The following is a 20218-nucleotide window of genomic DNA, read 5'->3' as shown; positions in this document are numbered from 1 at the left end:
GGGAATTTGAGAATATTCCTAACAGTGGAGTTTCCTCATGCCCCTGTCAAGTGCTTCAGCATCTCAGCTGAAAGAATGTCCCCTGATAGTGTTTTCTCTCAACAGATGAGGAGAAAGAGAATAATAGAGCATCCAAACCACACTCTACCCCAGCAACTCTGCAATGGTAAGATCTGTTTCTTGAAAAAAGCAAATTTATTCTCAAGCAACTATTTTCAGGCAAACTAGAAATATTCAAGAGTGTGATAAATATGTAGGAATGATTTTGACACTGTTGCATTGCTCTGGATTACTGAATACATCAGAATTCTATCTTATGTTCATTAAGTATGGCTCTGTGCTTAGAATTCAGTATCTGAGGATTCATTTTTTCTTTAAAAAAAGATAAAGGAACTGTGCTTTGCCTGATAGAATTTCAAAGGACAAATAAATAGTTCTAGTTTGGGGTTAGCTTAGCTCTAGCAAAGGCACTATAAGTAACACAACAATAAATGTATAGACATAAAAATGTTCAGTTATATCTCTTCTGGCCACCCATCTAATCACTGGAGACACAGGAATGCAGAGAAGGACCTCTGGAGACTGATTTGTTGAGCACGTTCATATTCTTTTCTGAACTTCTCCTCCCTTAAACTGTGCTAGCAATTGGTTAATCTTTCCCAAATAGTTAAATAGCAATTTGTTTTTATTGGGATGTTGTTTTTGTCCAGCAACTAATGCTTTGGATTACTCCATGACTCCTCAGAAGGTGATTGCTTAGTCTTTCCTATAATTTGATGGACTCATTTTAGCCAAGTTGCCACAGCTAATTATCTCATAAAGCTCTTCTCCCAGAAGGAAGAAAGCCAATAATGGTAGCATCCTTAATCACAAAGGTTGATAAATCCCTGAACTCCTGGGATATTCAGCTTGTTGGAATGTAGCCATCATTTGCCACTATGTCCCAATTGCCTGAGAGAGGCAATGAGCCATTTTATATCATCCAGTCCACTACTTTCGTAGCACAGCTGCCTTGCTGCCTGTTTGTCCCTGCGCTTACAGTATATTTGCCCTAGCTGTCCTTCTTTGGGCTCCCTGCAAAAGAACTTCATGATCCCTAGAGTACAATATGTTGAGAATAACCATAACCTTGATTGTTCTTCTGCATTTTGTTCTAAGCTGCTGTATGCAATCCAGATAAACTATACATGTTTGATCATATCTTCAGCTTGTAAGTCCATGCATTTCTATGATTGTGAACTAAAAGCACCAATATTTAGGGAAGGAATGACACAACATTCTAATAGGCCCGCAGCACTTCACCTCTTCCTTTTTTAGGCAAGGTGAGAACTGCAATTGGTCTGGTAAGGGGGAGTCTGGAGTGGCAGGGACAGCATTTGAAAGGGGACGAGAGGAGGCAAAGTAGTTATAGCAGTGTGCCAGCCAGTCTAAACTATGTATGTTGCTAACATAATTTGACTTGGTCCATATATCATGCTTATTCATAATATAGATTGCTTATTTGTGCTTAGTGTGATGTGTGAACTCAGCCTATTGTGGCTTATTCAGCAAATGATGGTTAAGCAAACTACAGCTTAGCATGGTGTATGAACCTAGCTGGTGTCAGTTCTAGCTTCAGCAGCAATGTTCATCTCTGGCCAACATTTTGGGAAGACCAATGAATGGTGGTGGCAGCAACCTGAGTGAGCTACATCCTCTGCATCTCATTTCAGATTATTTGGCCCATGCAATCAAGGCTGAGCAGAGGTGATGGAGCCCAACCTAAACAGCTGAGTGAGATGGAAGCTGCAGGGGTTGAGTATGTGTTGATGGGGAGGAGATAGCAAATAGAAAAGAGACTTTAGAAAAAACAAGGGCAAAGAAGTGGGGAGATTGGCTGTGAGCATGGGACGGTGTATTTCTGTGCATCTGGTTCTTTACTTTGCAGATTAATTGGTTATATATGAGTTTTGAACTGGCTACCATGGATTTCATGCATTTTGTTCTCTTAAATAATCTACCTTTTGTCAATGGTTTCATTGATTATTCCACAGCAAGTGAGTCAGACACTTTTAATGCTCCCTATATCTGACACAGAACCTGGAATGTCTTAAGTTGATCTATGTTGGCCTGACACCAGGTATGTAGGGATTACTGTTAAGAATCTTGTAGGAATTTGAAATAGGCTAATATTGTCATAGCCATCTGGTACACTATAAGGAGAGAAATTTAAAGTATAAAACACAAAAAAGATACATGAATGGCCCTAGAAACAACATAAAAGAAAAAAAGTTCATTCAACAGAGGCTCAACCTTCACTCTGCTCTAGAGCCTAGGACAATAACCATGCTTTAATAGCTTCATGAACATCATCAGGGTGGGAGCCAACCAGATCTCTGGGAAGATATAATTCCAGAGGGCAACATCTGCAATAGAGAAGACACTTCCTGGGCCCCAGAAGATGACACTGCTTAAGTGATAAGATCTGGAGCAAACCCACTCTGCCTGATCACACCAGATGTACAGAAACAACTGGAAACAAGCAGTTCTTCAAATAACCAGGCCTTGTGCCATGAAGGACTTTATAGGTGATAACTAACACCTTGAATTGTACCTGGAACTCCACTGATAACCAGTGCAGCTTGAAGAACAATGGGGTCACATGTATATAACAAAGCATACGTAACACTGCCCATGCCACTGCATTCTGGACCAGTTGTAGCTTCTGAACAGTCTTTGAGGGGAGTTCCATGTACAGCACATTACTGTAATCCATTTGTGAGGTTTCTACAGCATGAGTGACTGTCTGAAGGGCCTCCTGGTCCAAGAAAGAGTGCAACTGGCACACTAGGTGTACCTGAGCAAAGCCCTCTTGGCCACAACTACCACTTGCTCTTCATCTTGCGAATCCAAGATGACCCCCAAGTTGTGCACCAGTCTTGAATGGGGAAGTGCAACCCCATCCAAGACCAAAGATGGAAGATCCTCAGAGCCAGGAGGTCCACTCAGTCTTATCAGGATTGACCCTGAGTCCGTTTCTCCCCATTCAGATCTGCACAGCCTCCAGATACTGAGACAGGACTTCGGTAGCATCACTTGGTCACCCCCAGGACCGAGATGTATAATTGGGTATTACCAGCACACTGATGATATCTGACCCTGAACAGATGAACAACCTCACCCATGATATTGCACAAATGACAGTTATGTAATTCATTATGTGACTGATCCAAATAACATAATTTGAATCATTTGCACAATGATGTCATGATACAGATGATGTCACTTGCTCTCCTTGTCCCCTGAGGATACCCATGAATTTTGGAAATATTGGAGTGAATGACTATTATTTATCCTGGGTTCTAGCCTGTTACCACTCAGCTCTATAGGAACATTTGAAATGAAATTATGCAAACGTATGCAACACAAAATGCAATTTTGTGAATATCTAAAGTGGTGCAATATGTGTGTATGTGTGCTAATAAGTTCCTTTACAATTTCCTGAAGTCAGTGGTATTTCTTTTAGCAATTCATTTTGAAGATTTCTAAAACATGAAAGAATGTCCAATAGAAATGGTGGTATGAACCACTCTAAGAGTTGCTACAAAGTAAACCTGCAGAGGGTCTGTGCAAGTCAACATTGTTGTAGAACAAAATAGATAGCCTGAACTTGTATTTATATCTTTTATTTGTATCTTGCACCATCTCAGTGATTCTTTTCAAAGACTAATATGTACCCAGATCTTCCTGAAAAGAAGCATTCTCACATTTCATTGTGAGATCTCACTAGGTAGAGTTTTCCTTCTCTTCTTTATCCATCACTTTATTTTTACTACTGAAAAGAAGTATACATTTTGCTTTGGCAAGCATAAGAGAAACAAAATGGATATTTCAATTTAACCCTGTCCTTATGAGATTTTGGAATCTCCAAAGTTAAATAACTTGCAGAAGGGAGGGGAGAGGCCTTGAAATTGCCCATCAACTATTAAAAACTGGAAAACAAACTGGCATGCATGTCATCTCTAATTCCCCATCCCACCCCCCCTTTGGGAAATAAATCTCTACCTAAAACATAACAATGATTTCTAAGTCTACCTGTACAAATAGTATCTAAAATTCTGCATTCTGCATTTTGCCTTTTTTTTTTTTGGAGATGCATTTCTTCATGGGGGGGAGGCATAAGCAGCTATCTTAAGAACATTTGCTTAATAGATTTCAACCTTTCAAGGATAGCTGTGTTGTCCACAGGCCATTTTAACAGAACAGGTGTGGGAAAGGAGAAAACAAAGATAACAGTGGATATCAGGGCACCATAATCAGTTTGATCCAAAAGGGAAAGAAGTCAAGTACTGTCAAATTATTTATTTTTCTAATTATGCTTTTAAAAATACCAAACTAGAATTTATATTATGCTACTTGAACCTTCTCAAAGTTTATAGTAGGTTTCCTAATTGCAGGGAAGAAAATGACCCAAGACTGAGATCGATCACTTGGTACCTGGAAACCAAGGCAGGGGGTCCACAGTGTATGGTAAGAAAAAGTCAAGATGGTGGCCATGATGGTGTAATCAAAGCTCCTTATGTTTTTTATGTGTGATGCAAATAAAAAACAGGTGGAGATTCAATCATACTGCCATGGCTACTGACTTGACTTTTTTGAACACACCCTGAGATACCCCTGGACCAAGGCATTGATAGACATCTGGCCCCAAATGCAGAGTGCTATCTCCCCCGGCATTTTTCAACTCTTCCCTTTATTCTATCTCTCTTGGTTTTGTTAGTATGTGGAAGAGATGCAATACTTCAGAAATCAGAAAGAAAATCGATGGGAAAGATTATGGTGTGCTAGCGCTCCAAAGACTATACTACTTGTATATCTTACAGCTCTTTATGGAACTGAAATAATGCTGAACTACAATGAAATGTACAGTTGCTGAATGCATTCTTTAGTCAGATACATTCCTTTTTAATCCAGATCAAATCTGGGCAGCATAACATCCATTAAATTCTACAGCTCTCTGTATTGTGCCTTCTAAGTGACAGATGAGTACTTTATTACAGTAGTAGTGCAAATCAGAATAACAGGAGGTTCTGGAGAATTATACCTGGCTGCTTAATACAGTTCATTTAACTACAATTTATTTAATAAACTACAATTGGGAGATCTTTCAGTATGCTAAGCCATAAACCAAGGATTATGAACCATAATGATTGTAATCACACAACATACTAAGTGAATTCCAAACAAAACAAATTATAGCGGTGTTTGCTGTGTGAATCCAGGCTCCATTCTAATGAAACACCAGTTCTATAACCCTGATTTACATGGATATCTAAGAATTATATAATGGAATGCAAGTGAATTTGTTTAGCACATTCTGTGAAATATGCTGCAATGCTGTACAGAATTTTAAAGATAATACTTTAAGGACATTGCTGGTAAAATAAATAATCCAAGTGCATTACAACACTGTAGGCTAGTCCAGAATTCAAAACATGACAAAGTTTTCTCTCTTAGACAAGACAAAAAATATGTAAGGCCAGTCAATGACCAAGATGGCTTTTGATCATTAAAGAAAAGTTCAGATATAATAGAAGATTGTTTAGCACAGACTAATGGCTCCCCGTGAAAGAATGGAGAAAAAGGGGGAAAAAATCATTAGATATTATGAAGAGAAATAATTGAGAGTCTTTCTTCCTGTCCTGTCTTGGTCAGAGAAATTGACGTGCCAATTAGCACCTATGGCATACAAGCAAAGTCTGTGCCTTGAAAAGAGGTTTTGTTCAGGGTCTGTATATTTGGGGGAAAATGCAGCAATGATATTGTGGTAGACAGAAAATAAGAATAGATGCTGCCCTTAGAAACCAATTCTATTCGATCCCTCCAATACCTTATTGAAATAGTTTGCTGAAAGAAAAAAAATGATCATTGTAACGCTAATATAGTATTAGGGAGGATATATCTTGCTATATTGTTTGATCTCCAAACAATACAGCATGACATATAAATCAGTTTCTCTAAGACAGGTCGCTTCTAATTGGCTCACATTGTACTTTAAGTTATTATTATTTTCAAATCCATATTTTTTGAATTGTCACTTATGTTTAAGTCTCAGTTCAATAAGATATTATACATAACTACAGTAGGGATGGAAAGCTACATTCAGCCTACAGTATTAGACATCTAATATTCTCCCTAGGCCATGTCCCCAACTAGTTTGCCCTTCACCGACCCAAGCATGCACCTTCCACAACCCATCCTTCCGATGTTATTGAACATTATCAAACTTATTCCTAGCAGTGTTAACATTAGAGAGAAGATTTAGGGGAGTGCTTTTCTAGAAGTCACAGCCTCTTCTGGAATGTCCAGCCCTCTAGTGATGTTTCAAAGGATCCATGCACTTCCAAAAATAGATGTAGGCAGCCAAAGAATTGCAAGAAGAGTTCTGGGTACTGCATGACATAATCAGAGTTGCTTCTTTTAGCTCTTGCCTAGGACAAATCATCCAATTGGTAATGATCCGTATGTGGGCAACCAAGGTAAGAATCAAGGCTGCCTAGGACTGACAGTTTTACCAAGGGAGTTGTTGGGCTCTCCTTTGCTAAACGTATTCAAGCAGAGGCTGGACAGCCATCTGCTGGCGATGTTTTTATTTGGATTCCTGCACTGAGCAGGAGGCTGGACTTGGTGACCTAAATTAGTTTTCCAATTCTATGATTCTGTCTTGGCTGGAATTATTACAGCATGAAGGATAGATGCTGTGAATGGGATAAAGTGAGAATGGGAAGGAAGGGAGAAAGGATAACAGAAGATTAGACTGAAGAGATAAGTGACCAGGGGTGAATCGTATATGAATGTAATTGTGACTCCATTTGTATATGGGTCCCCTGAAGATAATCCCATCCTTAGGTCTTTGGTCCTCAGGTTAAAAATAGTTTCCAACTCTGGATTAAGACAAAAGATGTGCTGTCAAGGCTTACTTTTGATATCTGCTTAGGTAGCAGGGTGGTTTAGATGAATTATATTACAAATGAAGTGCATGTTTTGTTTTTCCCATAAACATTGAAATAGAACACTGAAAACAAATTCCAGAGGGGTAATTATGTGTATTACTTCTGCTGTAATAGGCTGTAGTCCTGTAGCACCTAGAAATGCCAGTAGAATTACTATAGCATAAGCTTTTGCAGGGAGGGTACATAAGGAGCACATTGGAAGAAGACTGATAAATGGCTGTCTTGGAAAGCCTTTGGGGATTGATGGTATGGCAGGTCCCCTATTTGCAATACACAACTGTTGGTGCAAGGACTGTTGTCCTTGGTGGTTACTGGCTAGGAAATGGATTGTTACTGGTTTGGGGGAGATTGGAGATTTATTTTTTCTTTTAATTCTTTATACAGTATTTTACTTTAGTATCATAAATGATATTACAGAGTCATTTTGGAATTGAGTTACATATAATCACACAAATAAATAATCATACATTATTAGCTAATGCATCTCAAATTGCATTCCTTTTATTCATTGGTTGGATTCACACATTGACATCTTAAGTGATAATTCATAAATGGAGTGACTAGGTTCATACCTTGCCAAAATTAAACAAATTACATTATAATTTAACATGTGCAGCTTATCAGAAAATAGTAAACTGCTAGGAATATGTCTGTTTATGATACTCTTTAAACATGTGCAAATTCAGTCCCTGGATGATTTATTCATTAGGTGACAATCTACCACTTGCTGTTCATTTCTGAGTAGACTCATGCAAGTGTATGCTTGCTCTTCTCAGTGAGAGAAAGTATTTTTAAGATTGAAAGTTGCTACATAATATGTTGTAGTATTCTGGGGCTGATTTTCATCTACCTGTATATAAAAGCATCCAAAGTAAAGAATAAGGGGTGATAGAAATAAAGGATTGAGTATTGTCATAAGACATTAAGAGACCGCAGGGAGACATGACAGCCTTCTTCAAGTATCTGAAAGGCTGCCATATAGCAGACAGGGCAGAGTTGTTCAAAGTTGTTCCAGAAGACAAGATAAGAAATGATGGGTTTAAAATGACAAAAAAGCAGATTTCAGTTGGACGTCAGGAAGCATTTCCTAATTGTAAGACCTGTTCAGCAATGGAACAGATTACCTCGCTGGAGGTATTTAAACAGAAAATGGATGGCTATCTTGTCAAAAACACTATGGAACTGGAGTCCTGCACTGATCAGGGGTTAGTCTAGATCGGTGTTTCTCAACCTTGGCAACTTTAAGACGTGTGGATTTCAACTTCCAAAATTCCTCAGCCAGCATCTTAAAGTTGCCAAGGTTGAGAAACACTGGACTAGATCAAGGAGCTTCCAACCTTTACATTCTATGATTCTATAGGGACAGGAAAACAAAATTCAAATAAAATCGCCAGTTTCAGAACTTGTTATGCATGCAAGCCTATATATCCTTGTGCAAACATATGTAGCTATGGATGTGCATGGAAGCCAATATATTTGTCTTCTTTGTTTTGTGATTATTTTTAAGGCTGGAGGAGAATTATGAGATTGCAGAAGGTGTCTGCATTCCTCGAAGTGCCCTCTACATGCATTATTTGGATTTCTGTGAGAAAAATGATACCCAGCCTGTTAATGCTGCTAGTTTTGGAAAGGTGAGTATGAACCTTTCCAGCAACTTATTTCAGGAATTTAAAAGAGAATAGCTATGTGATATAATAATAATAATAATAATAATAATCATCATCATCATCATCATCATCGGATAAAAATCCCAAATCCAGTCTAAACATCTGGCAGACTGTGCGACCAACCATCATAATAATAACTGTATTAAACTCGTATGCCTCCTGACTCCCAACAACTCTGGGCGGCTCACAACGATCAAACAAAGAAATTACAGTAGAATCAATAATAGATAAAAGCTGGCAAGTGCAGCAGACCAGATGGATTAAAGGAAGGGGTCTCCCTCTCTCCCTTGCCAAGGCCTGGGTGAAGATCCAGGTCTTCACCGCTCTTCTGAACAACAGCAGAGTGGGGGCCACCCAGATCTTGGGGGTACCTCATTCCAGAGGCCTACACTTTCCCCATACATATTGTTGTTATTCAGAGAAGAAATAAACTGTTGACAGAACATTGTGCACATGAAGATTTATTTTGAGGTTCCAGTGAGGAAAATTTTCTCTGGATGAGTTTCACAAATTCCTTTGGCAAATATTAAACTTTTCAAAATCAACCCAGATGGATTTGTCCAAGGCCTGAGTCTGATATTAATATCAGAGTAAGAAATAAGAACACAGCTGAAAAAGGTATCCAATATTATATGTCTTCAGAGACCATTACAGAAAACATGACACCAGACTACATAATGGGTGTACAGCCCCTGGTGAAAGGGTTGCATGCAGCCCACCAAAATGCCACTTACCTCCCCCAGCCCTCTATATCCACACCTACCTATCATAAACCCTGGCCCCTGTCTTGCTTTTTTGTGCTACTACTAAACACCCCATCCTCACTGCCTATCTCACTAGACCATTTGGCAGAATCAAGATAGCTGTTCTTAAGGAAGTCTTGTTCTGGGGTTGGGTGGGTGTCCCTTTTTCTATCAAAAGACTGGTAGTTCTTGGAAGGTTGATCCCTCCTTTTTGGTCCAAAAATAAAAATAACCATCCCCCATTACAATGTAAGTTCCCCATCCATTACAAGGGGACAATTTTTGCTACTGCTATTGGATCACAGCTAACATAACACTAAAGGGGATTCAGGCTTTATCCTCATTTGGGAATCCCCAGTGTGATGCACAGCCTAAGTTTTGATTTTTAACATCCCGTTGACAGGGGCTCCAGACCTTTCATTCTTAAAGAATAAATAGAAGTGTATTGTTTTGCAAATTCTGAGAGACAATAAGAATAAACCGGGATGTTTTATTTGACTTTAGGGTGGTTAAAGAAAAGTCCTGTTTGAGGAGTAGTTGTCATACCTTCTAAATGACAACAGACACCCTGCTCCCCTTGGAAAGCCCAGAAAATGCCTTTTTTCCCCCATAGGCCCTGGGTGCCCCCATCTCTGTCTGCACAAACTGAAAGAGAGAGGGGTGGGATTAATGTGTAATTAAAGAGAATTTGGAAGGGTGAGATGTTGCGGAATGTTAGATCAGTAGCTGGAACAGCATGTGGTGTTCTTTAGGTAGGCTTCATTGAATCCGTACAAAAAGACAGAGCTAGAGAAAGAGGCTGCCTGCCTGTCTGCTCATTTATCAAATAGCTAGCCTGAACTTTCACAGCTCCACAAAAGTGTTTTTCTGTTTGCTGATTTCTTCCCCCTTACTTCAGAATTAAACCCGTACTAAACCAGTAAAATTCATGCTTCTGTGATATTTTCCCCTGTTCTCAGACAGGCTCGTGAAACAAGGCATGTTGGTTCCCTGTCACTTAATAAATACATAAATAAGCAAATGTGGTAAAAATGGAAGATAAATAATCATGGCACGTCGATGGTACTTAAGTGACGCTTTTCTTTTTACCCAGCAGCTTTGACTCAGATGACTTTACGGATCATTCTGACATTACTTCAGACTATGTTGAGGGTGCCACTTGTAACAAGAAGCAAAAGAAAAAGAAAAAAAAAGTGTGGGTGGTGGTGAAATGGGTGCAAAAGATTATTTTAATCAGCTAAGTTCCAGTGTGATTCCACCTAAAGAGTCCTGCAGGGAAAATTAAAAATGAAGCAGGCATATTTGTAGTTTAAGTTCAGTTTTCCAGTTTGAAACACAGAAAGCACTCTATTTCAAACTTGGCTCATCTAATTAAAATAACCCTACATTTTTTTCTTAATTTTTCCTGTGATGTTTATGTAGTTTTATTTCTGTATACTGTATTTCAGCATTGTTACCTGTGGTAGAACTTTAATTGCAAAGCCATTCCTGTAAGTTAATGTTTGCAGTACATCAACAGTATATTCTGCCAATAATCTTCTCTTCCAGCTACTTTATTTATAGATGATTATTTATTGAATGTAGGGAAATTTCAAAATATATAAACTAGCACAGCTGCAGACAAAATAACAATCATATATCATAATGACTGCAATTTTATCCATTCTTTTCCAAGTGTGCACATTTTTTGCAAGCAATTTCCCACATATGATGCATTTTATGTGTATTTTTCTTTAATATATGCATTCGGAACAATTTTTGAACTATAGTATAATTGCAAGTTCTTGAAAGTGGCATGAAAATATATTTGTGCTTCTGAATAGGTTCCAGTGGTGTAAAATAAGTGACTCTAAAACAGCTCTTTATAAATGAATTGTTTCCTTTCCAGTCAATTTTAATTCCTTTTCTTACTTTCTCCTCAAATAAGCCATTGCTAAATATACATGATTGGCATGGGATTTTATGTTTCTTAACATATGAATATTATTTACAGATAATAAGACAACAGTTTCCACAGTTAACGACACGAAGATTAGGAACCAGAGGCCAGTCAAAGTAAGCAATAATGCGTGTTTCATAATCACAAGGCTAAGTATGTTATAGAAATATCACTACAGAAAACTTTTGTGTAATATGGCTCTGGTGAACCCCTTTGTGTGGAGAGGGGAACCCCCATCACTAAGCAAAGCTGGTCCAGTATTGCTTCTCTTGTTCCACCTCTTCTCTTCCGTAGGATCTACAGGCTTCCTAGACTCTGATATAGCGTGGTCAGTTGTAATGGGGGGCTGGGCTCCCATACCTGTAATAGCTGCATAGAAGAGGTTGCTTCAGCAAGTGCCAACATCCTCTTTTACTCACAGCTATTTTAGGTACAGAAGCACTGTCTTCTGCTGAATCCAGGTAACCTTGGACTCTGATCCAGATGCCACTGCGTTACAGTTCTCCAAAGCTTAAGAAAAGTGGCAAGGGCCATTCACATACCAAGAGTAGTGGCCATGTTGCCAGTTGTACATGGCTGTGCATATTACAAACTGGAATTATATTCCCTTTTTGGTCCCATGCCCCATCTTCTCTCACCTGCTTTCCTGGAATTCTGATAGTTATAGCCTATAGGAGAGGTGATGGTCATATTCCAGACCTGGAGGGGTAACAGACTGGGGAATCTGCAGTTCCCAGTGCACTGAAAAAAATATAAAATTAAATGCATATTTTCAAAATACAAATATGCTGATGAATTATACAGTATAGGTCCCTGTTGTTATAAATGCTTATCAGATTTTGACAGGTAAGTTTTCCTTCCTCTCTTAGGCTGGTGGGACATGGGTTGCCCTTGGCTGTGCCCTGCCAGTTATATCTGTGTAACACAGCATTTTTTATTCTCCAATGATGGTGTTTGGGCTTGATGTAGAAGTATATTGACATCATATCAACTTATCTTTTCTGTAATGTATTCTTGTGCCTTGACCTATAAAGGTTGCATGTTCCTAACCTTTTATCGCCAGCCCATTCTGGTGCATCAGAGCTGTTTCATGGAGTATGGAAATCTAGATTTGCTGTTACAGATGTTCTGTGCAATAGGGAGATGTAGCCAATCACAACTTCCTAAGGAATGTAATATTTTCCATGTGAAGTGCAGCAGTGCTTGAATGAAGGGGTGTAGGCAGAATGAATGATTGAGAACTCGGTGCCGTTTAGGCAGATATGGGTGCACTGGACAATTACTATCTCAGCACTGGTTGCTGAATAGATAGCAGCATCTCTTATGGATGGTGATGTCATATACCAGACCAGCCAATGCTGTTTATTTAGCAGCCATGCACCTGCCCCATGCTGGGGGACCAATACCACGGCTTCCGTCATCTCTTCCTAATGCTTCCTCATAAGCTGTCGGATCACCAGTCCCAGGGCAAGTGTGTTTTTTAAATCAGAGGCTACACTTTAAAAAGAAGAAGAGGAAGTCCACAGGGACATGACAGGAACAAGACGACATCACAGAGGGATTGAAGCCAACATTTTCAGCCCTTTGTTAGATTTTGGGGAGGTTATGCAAAACATGCAGAAAAAATGACTTGAGGCTTAATACACCTATTTTATGGATTACTTTATTTAATTTTTTTTTTTAAATGCATTATTAAAGTCTGTTAAATGTTGGCAGCATGAACTTAGTGGCACAGCAAAAATATGTCTGGGAGGCCACAAATTACCCACAGGTTGTGATTTATTCAACCTTCCCAATGCCATGGTACTTAGTAATAAAAACAGCTAAAAACTCTGCCAGCAAACTGCTAAAGGAATAGCTGCCAGCCTACAGTTAGAACATGCACTAAAATTTGTAACTCCATGGCTGTTCTTAAATGGAGATATGTATATGGAGCCTTAAGGGGAAAAAAACAATGCCATATTCCCAATGATATATTATTTATTACCCACAAAAGAAAAGAAGGTATAGGAGTATCCCTGGCTTTGTTTCTACTGAACAGCTGGGTAGGACAGAGGCAAAAGCACCAGGCTCTGCCAGTTTGGAACCTCCCTGGGTGCTCCTGTGGATGGAAACTGCAGCTTGTTAACCACTTGAAACATCACACTTATGCCCTGATGGTGAATTTGCACTCATGCATTAACTTGCAAATTGGCATGGAGTCTGTTTTCTTAGCAATTTTCCTTTTTAACCATACTTGAGTGAACAAGTCCTCTCTCTTTAAAAAAAGTGTGTATTCAACATTTCAGGTACCATTACTATGGCATTGCAGTGAAAGAAAGCTCCCAGTATTATGACGTGATGTATTCTAAGAAAGGAGCAGCCTGGGTCAATGAAACAGGAAAAAAAGAAGTAATCAAACAGACAGTGGCATATTCACCACGATCCAAACTTGGGACGTTGCTGCCAGAATTTCCAAATGTCAAAGATCTAAATCTGCCAGCCAGCTTGCCAGAAGAGAAGGTGACTCTAGTAAAATATTCATTGGCTTGCTTTGCTCTCTGCTTTTTCTCTGTTGAGGAAAGGCTAACTTAAGTATGAAAAAGTGCCTCTTCAAAAGATTGAGTTTAAGAAGACTGTGACTTGATTTATGATGGGCTTGATTGCTCACTGTCCTTGAAACAAATAATTTCTCCCTGATTTACCGTATTTGTCCCGTAATCTGTATGTGAAAGAGGCTGTGCCTTCTGCATTGGTTCAAAGTAGTCATGATGTCAAAGATCCATGATTGAATTTCCCAATATTTTTTAGTTTAAAAAACAAAACAAAACACCAGCTTAGGGGAAAGTAGATTAGTGCTACAGGGCACAGGACCAGTTCTTTCTCCTGGCATCATATCCCTAACTTAATTGCAATCCAAAGCTGCTACTAGCCACTCTGAGGAAGGAATAAAATGCAATTCATATGTGGCGGTGGGGAAAATAATTTAATTTGAGCAAATGGCTCAAGCCCACCCTCAAGTACTGTGCCCCCAATCTTCCCTCCTCCCTTAAATGCTTTTAGCTGACCAAAAAACAACCACCAAATTTGAGCAGGGAAATTGGATGGACAATTTCTCTGGATTTCTCCATGAGAAGGAGAAATTCTTCAACAATTTCTCAAGGACAGAACTCTTCTCCCATGCTAAGGAATTCAGAATTTTGAAGGAATACGAATGCTTTTAACCCTAACCCTACATTTGGGGATAAGTGGGCTTTCTGGAACATAAGGCTCTGAGGCAAAGATGACACCCTTTTAGTAGCTTGATGATTGCAGGAAACCATGATACATGGGTATTAGGTTGGGCTATGTCTGGATTAAGATGTATGGCTCCTGCGTGTGAGACTTGAGCTTGGTGCTAGTGTTTCTGCTGCCTTGAGGCCTTAGCCTTCTTCACCTCTTTCCATTGCTAGGAATTTGTTAGGAGTGGAGGTCATCACAGATTATACTAGAAAGGTTATTGTTTTAAATAAGATATCCTTAATAAGAAGTCCTCTTTTTTATTCTTCCAGGTATCTACTTTTATAATGATGTACAGAACACACTGTCAGAGGATACTTGATACTGTAATAAGAGCCAACTTTGATGAGGTTTGTAGAGAAGTAAAAAGATTTTCATGGGGAAAAGTAATAGCCTTCATACAGTTGCACTTATGGATGGTGGTGAAAACTTTTATATTGACTGGCTTTACTGCTCTGAAGGTTCAAAATATTTGCCATTCAGGATTGGAACTGTTGGAGGGAATGGAATGTGTTAGTTCTGTTGGGAAAAAAAAGATTCTGAGAAGAAAGGAAACTAATGAACAAGATGCCTCAAGGCAAGGAAGCTGAAGAAATGGTGCAATCAGGCAATGTACTGAAAAATAAATGAGGAAGGATAGCAGTACAAGAAAGAGGCCTGTGTAGAAGGACCAAGGAGATGAGCAATTGAGATCAAAAGCATTAATGAAACAGAAAGCTGTGAAAAAACTTCATGCTACTCAAGATAACATAGATAATACATATAGAAAATAGAATAAAATAAGCTGTTGCCTGTAAACTGAGCACCTGAGATAAGAAAGGATGATGTAGAAGTGGAATTGAAGAAAAAAGGAACCAGGAAGCACTGTGGAACTGTGACTGGCACAAAGCTAGGGCTCTACAGTAGAACATTACCTCTTTATGGAGAAAAATTCCAAATCCAACTGCAGTCATTTCCAAGTTGGGATGCAAATACTTTTGCTTGAAATCTGAACAGCCACTATCAGTTAGTATTGACAATATTGTTCTACATTGGTCACCTTATGGCTCAGTGTAGGGAAACTCAGGGATTCAGCAAATGACAATTCAAGATAGTTGGGGCTATGAAGAAAGCACTCAGTCAAGAGTTGGGACCAAGGGAGCATAGGGTTTTTAGGTCTTGAATCTTGGTCCTAACAAGAGAATTCTGCCCATTGTGGCTTGCACCCTAAGAGAAAAAAGGCCAAACATCAATGATTGAGAAGCTGAATTTCATACATGGATCTGAGCAAATCAGCTGACATTTCTATGTAGCATTTTGGAGTCATTTTATCTGTTTATTTAGTCGTGCAAGTGTTACAAGGAACAGGGTACCTGTTGGGGTAAATTTTAAAAAGTGATTTCCCCAGTTAGAGTTAATTGTGCACAGGCAGGATCCTTGCCTCTTAGCTCTGCCATAGCTCACAATCTGGGTGGTGTTATGTGCAAACTAAAAATTCAGCCTTGCATTTTGCCTAATAGAGAGGGAGGAGGGAGGGAGGAAGAGAGAGACTTGTTGTTGTTGTTTAGTCGTTAAGTCGTGTCCGACTCTTCGTGACCCCATGAACCATATTGCGCCAGGCCTTCCTGTCCTTCACTGCCTCCCTGAGTTTGGTCAGTTTCATGCTCATTGCTTCAGTGATGCTATCTAACCATCTCATCCTCTGCCGTCCTCTTCTCCTTTTGCCTTCAATCTTTCCCAGCATCAGGGTCTTCTCCAAAGAGATCTCTCTTCGCATTAGGTGGCCAAAATATCTGAGCTTGAGCTTCATTATCGATCCTTCCAATGAGCAATCAGGGTTGATTTCCTTTAAGATTGACTGGTTTGACCTCCTAGCAGTCCAGGGAACTCTTAAGAGTCTTCTCCAGCACCACAGTTCAAAGGCATCAATTCTTCGGCGCTCGGCCTTTTTATGGTCCAGCTCTCACAGCCATACATTACTACTGGAAAAACCATAGCTTTGACTATGCGGATCTTTGTCGGCAAGGTGACGTCTCTGCTTTTTAATATGCTATCTAGGCTTGCCATAGCTTTCCTCCCAAGGAGCAAGCGTCTTTTAATTTCATGGCTGCAGTCTCCGTCTGCGGTGATCTTGGAGCCCAAATAAATGAAGTCTGTTACTGCTTCCATTTCTACCCCTTCTATTTGCCAGGAATTGATGGGTCCAGATGCCATGATCTTAGTTTTTTTAATGTTGAGTTTCAAGCCAGCTTTTGCACTCTCCTCTTTCACCCTCATCAAGAGGCTCTTTAGTTCTTCTTCACTTTCTGCCATTAGGGTGGTATCGTCCGCATATCTGAGGTTGTTGATGATTCTCCCTGCAATCTTAATTCCGGCTTGTGATTCTTCCAGCCTGGCATTTCTCATGATGTACTCTGCATATAGGTTAAATAAGCAGGGTGACAGTATACAGCCTTGTCGTACACCTTTCCCTATTTTGAACCAATCGGTTGTTCCATGACCGGTTCTAACTGTTGCTTCTTGGCCCGCATACAGATTTCTCAGGAGACAGGTAAGGTGGTCTGGTATTCCCATCTCTTTAAGAATTTGCCAGAGTTTGTTGTGATCCACACAATCAAAGGCTTTTGCATAGTCAATGAAGCAGAAGTAGATATTTTTCTGGAACTCTCGTGCTTTCTCCATGATCCAGCGAATGTTGGCGATTTGATCTCTAGTTCCTCTGCCTCTTCGAAACCCAGCTTGTACATCCGGTAGTTCTCGGTTCATATATTGCTGAAGCCTAGCTTGTAGGATTTTGAGCATAACCTTGCTAGCATGTGAAATGAGTGCAATTGTGCGATAGTTTGAGCATTCTTTGGCGTTGCCCTTCTTTGGAATTGGAACGTAAACTGACCTTTTCCAATCCCGTGGCCACTGTTGCGTTTTCCAAACTTGCTGGCATATTGAGTGCAGCACTTTAACACCATCATCTTTTAGTATTTTAAATAACTCAGCTGGAATCCTGTCATCTCCACTAGCTTTGTTGTTAGCAATGCTTCCTAAGGCCCACTTGACTTCACTCTCTAGGATGTCTGGCTCAAGGTCAGTGATCACACCAGCGTGGACATCGGGGACATTAAGATCTTTCTTGTATAGTTCTTCTGTGTATTCTTGCCACCTCTTCTTAATCTCTTCTGCTTCTGTTAGTTCCCTGCCTTTTTTGTCCTTTATCATGCCCATCTTTGCACTAAACGTTCCTTTCATATCTCCAATTTTCTTGAAGAGATCTCTAGTCTTCCCCATTCTATTGTTTTCCTCAATTTCTTTGCATTGTTCATTTAAGAAGGCCTTCTTATCTCTCCTGGCTATTCTCTGGAAATCTGCATTCAGTTGCTTATATCTTTCCCTTTCACCCTTGCTTTTCGCATTCCTTCTTTCCACAGCTATTTGTAAAGCCTCATCAGACAGCCATTTTGCTTTCTTGCATTTCTTTTTCTTTGGGATGGTTTTAGTTGCTGCCTCCTGTACAATGTTACGGACCTCCGTCCATAGTTCTTCAGGCACTCTGTCTACCAAATCTAATCCTCTAAATCTATTCATCACCTTCACTGTGTACTCACAAGGAATATGATCTAAGTCATACCTGAGTGGTCTAGTGGTTTTCCCTACATTCTTCAATTTAAGCCTAAATTTTGCAGTAAGAAGCTCATGATCTGAGCCACAGTCAGCTCCTGGTCTTGTTTTTGCTGTCTGTATAGAGCTTCTCCATCTTTGGCTGCAAAGTATATAATCAATCTGGTTTCGGTATTGACCATCTGGTGATGTCCATGTGTAGAGTCGTCTCTTGTGTTGTTGGAAAAGAGTGTTTGCTATGACTAGCTTGTTCTCTTGACAGAACTCTATTAGCCTTTGCCCTGCTTCATTTTGTACTCCAAGGCCAAATTTGCCTGTTATTCCGATTACTCCTTGACTTCCTACTTTAGCATTCCAATCCCCTATGATGAAAAGGACATCTTTTTTTGGTGCTAGTTCTAGAAGGTGTTGTAGGTCTTCATAGAAGCGGTCAACTTCAGCTTCTTCAGCATCAGTGGTTGGGGCATAGACTTGGATGACTGTGATATTGAATGGTTTGCCTTGGATACGCACTGAGATCATTCTGTCGTTTTTGAGGTTGTACCCCATTACTGCCTTTCCCACTCTCTTATTCACTATGAGTGCAACTCCATTTCTTCTAAGGGTTTCTTGCCCACAGTAGTAGATATAATGGTCACCCGAATTAAATTCACCCATTCCCGTCCATTTCAGTTCGCTGATTCCCAAGATGTCGACGTTCAATCTTGTCATCTCATGTTTGACCACATCCAGCTTGCCTTGGTTCATAGATCTTACATTCCAGGTACCTATACAATATTGTTCTTTACAGCATCGGACCTTCTTTTCGCTTCCAGATACATCCACAGCTGAACGTCCTTTCGGCTTTGGCCCAGCCGCTTCACTCTTTCTGGAGCTACTTGGAAATGCCCTCCGCTCTTCCCCAGTAGCATATTGGACACCTTCCGACCTGAGGGGCTCATCTTCCGGCATCATATCTTTTAGCCTTTTAACATTGTCCATGGGGTTTTCTTGGCAAGGATACTGGAGTGGGTTGCCATTTCCTTCTCCAGTGGACCACATTTTGTCAGAACTCTCTGTCATGACCTGTCCGTCTTGGGTGGCCCTGCACGGTATAGCTCATGGCTTCACTGAGTTACGCAAGCCCCTTCGCCACGACAAGGCAGTGATCCATGAAGGGGAGAGAGAGACTACAGTAACTATATCTATGCCTATACCTCCATCTATAGCAAAGCTAGGCAATCTTTCATGAACTAAGAGCACATTTTGAATTTGAGAGCAAGTGGTTGGTTCATTCACAAAATAATTATCACTGAACAGTTGTTTATACATAATAATAGCTGCCATGGTGTCACAAAGTATCTATTTAACAGTAAGCCAGTGAGTCTCCTCCCCCGATGATTTCTATCAATCCAGTGGGATTTTGGTGAGGACCTGAAACATTCCATAATATTAATGGATGATATTTTGCTTCACGGCATGCCAGCTTCTGACCAAAGACATGTCAAGTAGGAAACAGAATCAAAAGTGGTGCCCAGCACAACTCATGTCCATTGGCATCACATTGCCTACCCAATGCAGATACCTATCAGAGAACCCATGTGGTGTAGTGGTTAAGGTGTTGGACGAGGAGTGGCATGACCCAGATTCTAGCACACCCTCAGTCATGGAAGCTTACTGGATGACTCTGGGCCAGTTGTTCTCTCTCAGCTCAGGCTACCTCACAGAAGTGAGGGAAAATAGGAAGAAGTGCTTTGTACAGTGCCTTGAGCTCCTGAATTAAAGGCAGGATGGAAATCTATTAAATACATATACATTTGTGTGTATCTGTACCTATAGTTCATAAAGATGAGAATATCTATGGTTCAGTTTTATACGCAATAATATTTTAAAGAAGTCATGTAATGAATAGTCTGCAACATTAATGTGGTGAATGTGTCTTAGGGAAACTGGATGCCATTTCTCAATATCAAGACCAACTAAACTAGTGGAGAATACTGATTTCCAAAGTTCATGCTGACTTGCTGTATTAAACCCCAACATCAAAAC

At 39.9% G+C, this 20218-nt stretch overlaps 1 protein-coding gene across 1 annotated transcript in view; it reads left to right on the top strand.

The window, feature by feature from the left end:
• Positions 1-20218, top strand: part of RFX4 (regulatory factor X4) — an 84304-nt gene that overhangs the window by 31353 nt on the left and 32733 nt on the right. Inside the window, exons 5-9 of the mRNA XM_088141514.1 lie at positions 106-166; positions 8500-8623; positions 11396-11457; positions 13630-13843; positions 14872-14949. Of these exons, the coding sequence (XP_087997640.1) occupies positions 106-166; positions 8500-8623; positions 11396-11457; positions 13630-13843; positions 14872-14949 (539 nt within the window). The remainder of the gene's footprint in view (positions 1-105; positions 167-8499; positions 8624-11395; positions 11458-13629; positions 13844-14871; positions 14950-20218) is intronic.

Source organism: Python bivittatus, unplaced genomic scaffold (assembly GCF_059951505.1).
Source record: "Python bivittatus isolate LINGU-HERP-01145 unplaced genomic scaffold, Pbiv_v1 ctg000330_np1212, whole genome shotgun sequence".
Taxonomy (NCBI): Eukaryota; Metazoa; Chordata; class Lepidosauria; order Squamata; family Pythonidae; genus Python; species Python bivittatus.
Note: the sequence above shows the minus strand (reverse complement) of the source record. Positions and strands in the feature narration are given on the sequence as shown.